Source organism: Chenopodium album, chromosome 25, assembly GCF_948465745.1.
Source record: "Chenopodium album chromosome 25, dcCheAlbu1.1, whole genome shotgun sequence".
NCBI classification, from domain to species: domain Eukaryota; kingdom Viridiplantae; phylum Streptophyta; class Magnoliopsida; order Caryophyllales; family Amaranthaceae; genus Chenopodium; species Chenopodium album.
Genome location: NC_137858.1, coordinates 5,223,539 through 5,233,046, shown reverse-complemented (window position 1 = coordinate 5,233,046; position 9,508 = coordinate 5,223,539). Strand labels below are relative to the sequence as shown.

At 36.7% G+C, this 9,508-nt stretch overlaps 2 protein-coding genes across 2 annotated transcripts; both read right to left on the bottom strand.

Moving 5' to 3' along the window:
• Positions 1–604: 604 nt before the first annotated feature.
• LOC145614339 (small ribosomal subunit protein uS13c-like) lies at positions 605–1,775 on the bottom strand. Its single transcript, XM_081669385.1, has 3 exons — positions 1,579–1,775; positions 1,272–1,499; positions 605–946 (listed from the first exon to the last, which is right to left on the bottom strand). Exons 1-3 carry the CDS (start codon positions 1,693–1,695, stop codon positions 770–772), a joined length of 522 nt encoding a protein of 173 aa, XP_081525511.1. The 5' UTR covers positions 1,696–1,775; the 3' UTR covers positions 605–769.
• Positions 1,776–2,376: 601 nt separating this feature from the next.
• LOC145614682 (uncharacterized) lies at positions 2,377–5,365 on the bottom strand. The gene is made up of 8 exons (XM_081669751.1): positions 5,210–5,365; positions 4,981–5,107; positions 4,800–4,856; positions 4,606–4,698; positions 3,869–3,947; positions 3,655–3,779; positions 2,917–3,066; positions 2,377–2,799 (listed from the first exon to the last, which is right to left on the bottom strand). The coding sequence occupies exons 2-8, from the start codon at positions 5,104–5,106 to the stop codon at positions 2,560–2,562; spliced, it is 870 nt and encodes a 289-aa protein (XP_081525877.1). The 5' UTR covers position 5,107; positions 5,210–5,365; the 3' UTR covers positions 2,377–2,559.
• Between the last annotated feature and the right edge of the window lie 4,143 nt (positions 5,366–9,508).

The window sequence follows — 9,508 nt, the reverse complement described above, 5'->3', positions numbered from 1 at the left end:
TGTAGGAATATGAGAATTTTTCCTGAGGGAGTAGTATATACTACTGTAGATGGTTCTTCAAGCATGTATGCTAGATTGCTAGGCAAGGAAGAGGGGAAAAAAAAAACAACAGTGTTTTATGAAACTGAAATATGCACATCACAATAATGTGGATAAAAAGAAGCTTGAGCTCAAGGGTAAAAATAATGACAGATTGTATATAAGCTATCATAGCCAAGCAGAATCCACCTGTTGGAAGAGAGGCCCATCTAAGAGAAAGGTTGTCTCAATCTGGTCAGGTACACTAAATATACATGCTGGTGAAAAAGCTATGCTAACCTTTCTAGAGCATCAACTTACTACTCCTCACTAAAGTGTAAGGTGTTCGAGTTTAGCTTCAGAGTATAGAGCCCTTAAACTAATTTCGAAGTTGCCATAACTGTTGGAGTCAAAGTGAGGGTATACCATTTCTAGCCTTCTAATTAAGCTAGCTAAAAACGAGGGTACAGGTTCCTGAGGTGTATGGAATAAACGATAACAAAAACAAACGAAAAGGACAAACAAGACATATATTTGTAAGGAATGAGCATTAAACAGATGCACATCAGACGAAGGAGCATGATAATTGAGAAATAAGCAATAAGGAAATTTTCAACTTTGAAGCAATAACTGCAAGAGATATCAATATTACAAAATTACAAGCAATACATTCTGAGCAACTACAATTAGAAAAAACAAATGCCCATATTGCACCCAATTACAGGAAGAGAAAAGAGGCAAACCAGTTCAACTATTTAGGACCAGGGGGCTTCTTTTTGCCAGCAATTTGAACTCTTTTTCCCCTCTTCAAAGTCCTGCAGTTGTTCTTGGTTCGTTGTCCGCGGCAAGGCAAACTCTGAATGTGCCTTATCCCTCTGTAGCATTGTATCTCCTTCAATCGCCTAATTGCAATAGCATTGAATCGCCTCTGCGTATACAAATACAATCCCAAATTCCAATCAAGAACAATACATTACTAATTCTATCAATTTTCACAACCCATTACATTGAGAAATAGTACAGTATAAATTTAACATGAATCCAAGTGAAATTATCAAAACATCCCTGAAAATTGGACAACTTAATTCACATTCCATCAAACAATAAAACTTCTAATTTCTTACAAAAAAAAAAAACCCAGATTATAATTGTAACTAACCACCAATTCAAATTCAAAAATCAATCCAATTTCGTAATTCAGCAGTCACATGAATCAAAATCAGTAGAAATTTAACAAAAAGAAGAGAAAATACCAGGTCACCCTCGATCATGTACTTGGAGACTTCATCTCTGACCTGAATAAGTTCATCATCAGATAATTCTTTGGTAAGTTTGTTCTGCAAACTCAAATCAGAAAGAATTTGCTTAGCCCTAGAACGCCCAATTCCATGGATATACTGAAGAGAGTACTCAACCCTTTTGTTGTTTGGGATTTCAACATTACCAACACGAACACATTTTATGCTTAACCCACCAACATTCTACATTCAAAATCATTCATAAGTTAGTCAAATTTAAAATTAGTAGCAAAAACAACAAGAAGTAGCAGAAAGTTGGTACCTTGGAAGGGTTTATGGTGCGGAAAGAGAGTGAAGATGAGGAGAAAGAAATTGAGGGCTTAGTGTTGCATATTAGAGACACTGATGGTGCTACTGGCGTCGCCAGAGTCTGCGCCATTTTTGAGAGAGAGAGAGAGAGTGAGTGAGAGGAAGAAGATGAAGCTGTAAAATAGTTATCTTCCTGACTTCCTTATCTATTTGTGACTTTTGGAAGAGAGAGAAAAAGCCTGTCTTTGTGTATTTCGTTAGTAAGGTTTTTAGGCCTATAGCCCAAAAAATTGGCCCAAGTATTTAGATTTTATTTTGTATAGTTTTTTTTATTATTAAAGATAAGAGAAATGACATTGACTATATCTTAATCCTCACGGTTCTTTTCGTCCGGTATTTGCAAGTTAGACACTTGAAGATTGCGAGGGAAAGATAAGGGATTCTTACCCTCAAATTGTCTCTAGCGGAGACTTAAAAGGTGCAAACCTTACCAGTTACCACTAGACCAAAGTTAACTTGATATATTGAATAAACTTTGTAGTGTAATTTTATTTAAGATATACTGTAATGTCTATAAGAAAATACAATTATACGGGTGATGCTGGTACAATCTGTTGTATGTGATAGCCAAGTATATAATCCTTTTGATGAAAGATGCACAATTAATACAGAGAAATATTCATACAAAGGATACCAACATACCATTACTGGAAAAGATATGTACAGCTGCATAATCAGATCAATTGGAGAGCACTTGAAGAAGTGGTTTCAGGCATATCCGCGTGGCCAAAAATTAATCTCATACTAATCATTTGATTAACGAGATCTATGATAATGGAATAAAATGTTAGCCACTAATAGTACTTGTGATATTGACTATACTTTGACACTTACAAAGTTACAAACAATCTACCTGTATGAAACATAATTTCCTAGGTCAAAATTCAATACTCTGCAAAAACATTGGAGCTTAGTTTAAACATGTAAACCATATTCATGATTCTTCCTCACGAGCTTCTGCAGCAGCTATCTCGGAGTCTAATTTGTTTATAAAATTCTCGCTCACATGTTTTGCTACTGAGATCATATCAAGGACTATGCTTGGATCTACACCTGCACCCCCACGCTTGGTAAGACCACATATAAGGCCCTTTCTGTTGATAGAGACAGACATTGCAGAACTCATTTGAGATTCTTCCTCTTCTGTTGCATCAACTATGTAGTGTTTTCCTACCTGCATAATGTATAGAGTTGTTACAAAAGAGCATCAAACTTGATTAAATGTCGAAGAGAAGATAGGTGAAATAAATTTATGCTTTATAAAAGAATGTCATGATGAAAGTTGTCTAACCTTGGTTAATGTTACTATGACAGGGACTGCAGAAGTATCAAACTGTAAAAATTCTTCATCACTAACATCAACTTCAGGTTGATCACCAGCAGATGTCGAATCAGCAGCAATGACATTAACTTTTGGAATGCCGGTATCACTTAAAGCAGCCTGTAATAAAGTGACATCGGTGAACATGAACTCTACACTATCAAGTATAATTGTAGTGCTTAAGAAGAATGCCAGCACCAATATTCACCAATGTCACAACTATAGCAGCAACACAGATGTAGACGGAAATTGCGAGTATATTCTGGAACATGGTCCACTCACTTATATTCATTAAAATGAGTCGTAATTTCAAACATTGCATCCTCTTTATATAGAAGTTAAGATGCAAAGCTTCAGAAAACCTCAAGGACATATAGCTCCATTTATAGGGTTGGCTTGAGCTAAGCACCTCATGCAAATACAGCATATCCATCAAACAATGTTGAAAGCTGTACAGGAGTAACAGGACTACAGAACAGGGAATTGAGAGTGGAAGATTAAATTCACATCTTACTGTAGGGGAAGATGTACTTCCTCAACTTCTCTTGTATGATGTGACTTTAACAAAAAATGAAACAAGCTCTCAAAGTTCTGACACGGAAATCTCAGAGGGCATAGGGTAATAAGATAACGGACCAAGCTAATTTAATGAACATATTATATAAAACTAAAAAGGTTGGCAGCGGCACAAAAAAAATTGATTAATACCTTGATTGCAGCACCTAAAGCATCCAACATATTCCCATCTGAACTAACCACAAGGCCATCAATATAAAGATCCCAACAAACCTTCCCTTCCACGATTGATAAGGATGAAAGGTCAATTCCAGCTCCTAAAACAAAGTGTGTCAAACATTATCCACAGCTCTTCCACCTTGATTAACCACGCCAAGTTTTCATATGCTTAAATAAAATTTCCTACCTGCTCCACTATTACCACCCAAGAGACAACGCTGAAGATCAGCAGCAAGTTCTGTTGATAATGCTTCACCCCCTTTGCCCTGTGACACGAGACATCGACAGTATATATATGAACTTAAAATGTATGTTCAGATTATTCACTTGTCCTAGTATATAGGGTAACAAAATCATCAAAAGATGAAATTCAAACAGAATAAAACTCAAGCACAAAAAAATACATCACATATATGACTACAAAAGGCTATTTGGATGCATAGCTTACATTCATACTCTTCTTTATGACAAAAATTAGTAGTTCAAATGATGCCAACCAACACAAAAACCACAGGAGAAAGACAGCAATACATTTGAGCTACACATTCAACAATCTATACAAAATCACAGGAGGTTGGAATGAAAGACTACTTCCTATTTTCCTAATCTAACAGGACATATAGAAATCAAGATTAAATTAAGGGAATGAATACTCAATGTTTGCAGAAATAATAGCCTGTCCAACTCCCTTACAATCTAAGATTCAACTTGATTTTGCTGCATATTACTAGTGTAACCCTATTTCATTCTCCATCGTTCAATATGACCAAGATTAACAAATCACACAATACCACCACTAGTGCAAGAAAAAAGAGTACTATTCCATGAACATCTCGAAGTCGTATACTTAATCCTTTATATGGTGATAAAGGGAGTTAATAGACAATCATTTAAGAGATAGAACAATAGAAAGAAAAAGAAGACCTGAAAGATAGGTGCAGCTGTAGCACTACAATCAATATGTATCGAAACCTTTCCTTTATCGGATTGAGACGAATTGGGTCTCCCTAATTCAGCCTGCACTTGATCAAACACACACATTACAACCAAAAACTAAGTTGATGAAAGCTTAATTCATTACAAAAGAGGGATTACTAAAACAATGTCAGAAATTAAACCTTGACACTAGCAATGACATCAGTTCCCCCAATTCGAACTCTTGCTGAACCATTTGCCTATAATTAAACCAAAACAACCATCTCAATTTCCAAGATTGAAGGATCATTAAGTACTCTCAAGCAACTACAGAACAAAATCAAATTGTTTAAAAATTCAAACTTTAGACATAAGAAGTAAGACCTGTGGAATGACCCCAGTATCAACATGAATAGGTCTGTAAGATAAGCGTTTTCGACCATCACAACGAAGATCTTGAGCAATACCACCTCTTATGAAGTTCTTTTCTCCAATTGATAGTCCAGACATGCTGCTAATACCTCAAATTAAATTACCCCAAATTTTCACAGTATTGAGAAATTACAGTAGTACCAATTACAGAGAGAGAGCAGGGGAGAGGAGAAAGGCTGACCTTGGTGGCAGAGCTTCAATGGCGGCGGCGAAGAAATCAGTTGAATTGCAGGGAGGCCGGCACCGGGACTCCGGGAGGTGAATTGAATTTGGAGTAGTAAGAACTGACGAGGGTGGGAAAGTGGTAGTTCTACTCTAGGGTTTTTTTTCTTCTCAATATTGTACACAAAACATAACAAGGTCTTGATGATTATAATTAAAGTTCCATTCGTACTAACCGAAATTATGTTCACTATTAATACAACACTTGTAAAATTTATCTATGATCAATAAATTGATCATTGATATGAACTTATTGTTTAATTAAGGGTCGGTTCACATTTACTGAACTGAGTTGAGCTGAACTGAACTAATTGGAGCTGAATTGAACTGAACTGAATTGAATTGAGTTGAAATGAATATTTTATGTGAGAGGGGAAATTAAGAGCTGAACTGAACTGAACTGAAATTAAGTAAATGTGAACAGGCCCTAAGTTGTTTGTACTGGATTAACAGATAAATTGTCTGATATGAATTTGATTGCCTATAAGCTACTGTTGTTACCTTTGGTTACAATGTTTACGACAATGTACTCTCAATACTTGTAAATTAAAAAAAAAAAAAATCCATATCTATTAGTATACTATATTAATTAATTAGGTCACACAAAGGCTTGGATGGCCCTGAGGCAATAAGCTAATACATTTATACATGTTCATATTTAGATAACTTGATTTAATGAGACAAAATAGATGAAGCTAGCCGCTCTAGTAGCCTCCCAGAGTCTTGAGTGATCCATGGAAAACACATCAACTTATATCTAAATCCAACTATAAAGGTGGATTTTTCTCTAAGAATGTAATAAACAACTAATTAGTATATAAAAATTTCAAAGCTTAGTATCGAAAACTCTTGGATGATGATGGATAAATTCATTGGTCATAAAAAGGTTGTTTGAAACCACATATGCTCATTACTTGATCACGTAAAGGTCCGGGATGACCTTGAGTCAATGTTCAGAGACATGTTCTTAGCAAATTAAATTGATAATTAATAGACATATTCGAAAATTTTAATCACACAAGTGCTCTCCTTGGGTCTCATGAGTTCCATGAGATACACCTTAACCGCTTTATTTTTCAAGTAAAAAAAATGTTAATAATTTTCTAAAATCAAAAGTTATAATACACAAAGTTTAAAACCTTGGTATTGAAATTTCAATAACAATGGGGGATGCATTCCATGATAATAAAAAGGTTGTTTATTCTTATTAATCAATCGTTCATGTGAAGAACTAGGATATTGTGTGTGTAACTACTACGAGTACTTACATACTTTGTAGTTCATACTACTAACTAATAACATAGTGCATCAACCTTATTGATATAGATGAACAAGTAACCTAAGCATTATCGATCTACATATAACACATTCACTATATGTTGATTATTGTGTGTTGTAACTGAACTAGCTAGCTAGCCTAAGCGGCTAAGCACCACCTCTTTGTCTACCTCGTCCACCATTATCATATGCATGTTGCGGTCTAGGTGGTCCGAACATCGGCCCCCTATAAAAGTTGGTAAATGGCATACCATAATAGAACCTAGCCCCAAATGGTGGCATATGTGATTGACCAAATTCACCAAACCCTTCATTATGGTTTTGTCTTGGACGAGCTGGACCTGAACCAAGTTCACCACCCCAACCGTACCCAAACCCAAACCCACTACCGCTGCCACCATCTGATGTCGCTGAACCTGACCCATAACCAAAGCTAGGGCCACCTGGGACCGAACCAGCCCCCCAACTGTATGCCCAGCTGCCATCCGAGGCAGCTCCTTGGCTCCACCTCATGTTAGGACCTCCCGAACCCGAGTTTCCGTTGTCTCGGTGGTTAGCCATGGAAGATGAAGGTGTGAAAGTTGGTGTTTGAAATTGGGGTTGGTAGAAGAGAGATGTGTATGTAGCTTAGTGTAGTACAAATGTGCACTTAATGGCAAACACACTAAGTTAAAAGGCTACCGCCACATTAAGGAGTTGGTTCATGCTTATCTTTTTAATTGCGAAGTTACGAGTAGCATTTTTGTCAAATGGTAGGCCATTGCGTGTTATATTAAGGCACCAAAAGTCAATCTGAAACAAGACAGATGTAGTCGTAGACGGTAGACCTCGTAGTTGGTTCTATTAGTCCATTGTATTGTAAATTTAGTGGGCTATATAGTTATTTGGCATGGAACTTTGTTCTTATGGGCCCAAATGCCCAATAGTATAACATAATTTAATCAACCCATAAAATTGTACAAATTTTTGGTGTAGGGCTCAACAACTTATAGAATTGTTCTTCAGGACCATTAGTAAAAAATGCGTTGAGATCTTTGGGGATACATCTCGGGGTCATATAATGTCATTTGCAACCATATATGATCATTATATGTTGTCATAAACGTCCGTGGTAGGCTTGAGTTTACAAAATCGGTGTAAGTTGCGAACGGGTAAAATGATCATTTCAGGACATATTGGATGGTTCCACCGACTCAATTGGACTCCTAGAGGCTATTAAGGACCATGGTAAACATCTCGGCAATTTTTATTTTTGGGCGAAAAAAGGTCAAAAAATTACAAAATCGAAGGCTATAATCCACACTTTTTGAGGAAATTTTTAGATTTCGGGGCCCGGTGGCCAAAAGTATTGAGACCCTAGAGGATATATCTCGGTGTCATATAATGACGTTTGAAACCATATATGATCATTATATGTTGTCATAAACGTCCGCGGTAGGCTAGAGTTTACAAAATCGGTGCAAGTTGTGAACGGGTAAAATGTCCGTTTAAGGGCATATTGGATGGTTCCATCGATCCAATTGGACTCTTGAAAGGTATTAGAGGGACCATGGGAAACATCTCACCAATTTTTATATCCGGGCGAAAAAAGGACAAAAAATTACAATATTGAAGGCTATAATCCACGTTTTTTTAGGAAATTTTGAGATTTTGGGGTCCGGTGGCGAAAAGTGTTGAGACCATAGGGAATATATCTCAGTGTCTTATAATGCCTTTGAAACCATATATGATCATTATATGTTGTCATAAACGTACGTGATAAGCTTGAGTTTACGAATCACTTCAAGTTGTGAACGGGAAGAATTATCGTTTAAGGGCATATTGGACGGTTCCACCGACCCAATTTGACTCCCAGAGGATATTAGGGACCATGGTAAACATCTCAGCAATTTTTATTTGCGGGCAAAAAAGGTCAAAAAATTACAAAATTAAAGGCTATAATCCACGCTTTTGAGGAAAATTTGAGGTTTCGGGGCCCTGTGGCGAAAACCACCTTGAAACCCTAAGGGATACATCTTGGGGTTATATAATGTCGTTTGAAACCTTATATGATCATAATATATTGTCATAAACGTCCGTGGTAGGTTTGAGTTTACGAAATCACTGCAAGTTGTGAACGGCTAAAATGACCGTTTAAAGGCATATTGGACGGTTCCGCCGACTCAATTGGACTCCCGAAGGCTATTAGGGACCATGGTAAACATCTTTAGAATTTAGTTCCGAGCGAAAAAAGGTCAAAAAAATTACAAAATTGAAGGGTATAATCCACGCTTTTTGAGAAAATTTTTAGGTTTCAGGGCCCGGTGGCGAAAAGCCTTAAAACCCTAAGGGATACATCTCGGGGTCATATAATTTCGTTTGAAACCATATATGATCATTATATGTTGTCATAAACGTCCGTGGTAGGCTTAAGTTTACGAAATCACTACAAGTTGTGAACGGGTAAAATGATCGTTTAAGGGCATATTGGATGGTTCCACCAACTCAATTGGACCCCCGGAGGGTATTAGGGACAATGGTAAACGTCTTTGTAATTTTTTATTTACGGGCGAAAAAAGGTCAAAAAATTACAAAATTAAAGGCTATAATTCACGCTTTTTAAGGAAGTTTTGAGGATAAGAGACCTGTAGCGAAAAGCCTTGAGATCCTAAGAGATACATCTCGGGGAAAAATAATGCCGTTTGAAACCATATATGATCATTATATGTTGTGATAAACGTCAGTGGAAAGCTTAAGTTTACAAAATCACTTCAAGTTGTGAACGGGGAAAATGACCGTTTAAGGGCATATTGGATGGTTCCACCGACCTAATTTGACTCCAGGAGGATATTAGGGACCATGGTAAACATCTCGGCAATATTTATTTCCGGGTGAATGAAAAAAGGTCAAAAAATTACAAAATTGAAGGCTATAATCCACGTTTTTTAAGGAAATTTTGACATTTCGGGGCCAAGTGGCGAAAAGCCTTAAAACCCTAAGG

Excerpts from the sequence above, each read along its gene's own strand:
- LOC145614339 (XM_081669385.1), bottom strand. The coding sequence starts at position 1,695 with ATGGCGCAGACTCTGGCGACGCCAGTAGCACCATCAGTGTCTCTAATA. Across the intron at positions 1,500-1,578 it reads GCACCATAAACCCTTCCAAG|AATGTTGGTGGGTTAAGCAT; the intron begins GTACCAACTTTC and ends TTTTGAATGTAG. Across the intron at positions 947-1,271 it reads ACATGATCGAGGGTGACCTG|AGGCGATTCAATGCTATTGC; the intron begins GTATTTTCTCTT and ends TTGTATACGCAG.
- LOC145614682 (XM_081669751.1), bottom strand. The coding sequence starts at position 5,106 with ATGTCTGGACTATCAATTGGAGAAAAGAACTTCATAAGAGGTGGTATT. Across the intron at positions 3,067-3,654 it reads CTTTAGGTGCTGCAATCAAG|GCTGCTTTAAGTGATACCGG; the intron begins GTATTAATCAAT and ends ACTTTATTACAG. Across the intron at positions 2,800-2,916 it reads TCATAGTAACATTAACCAAG|GTAGGAAAACACTACATAGT; the intron begins GTTAGACAACTT and ends TACATTATGCAG.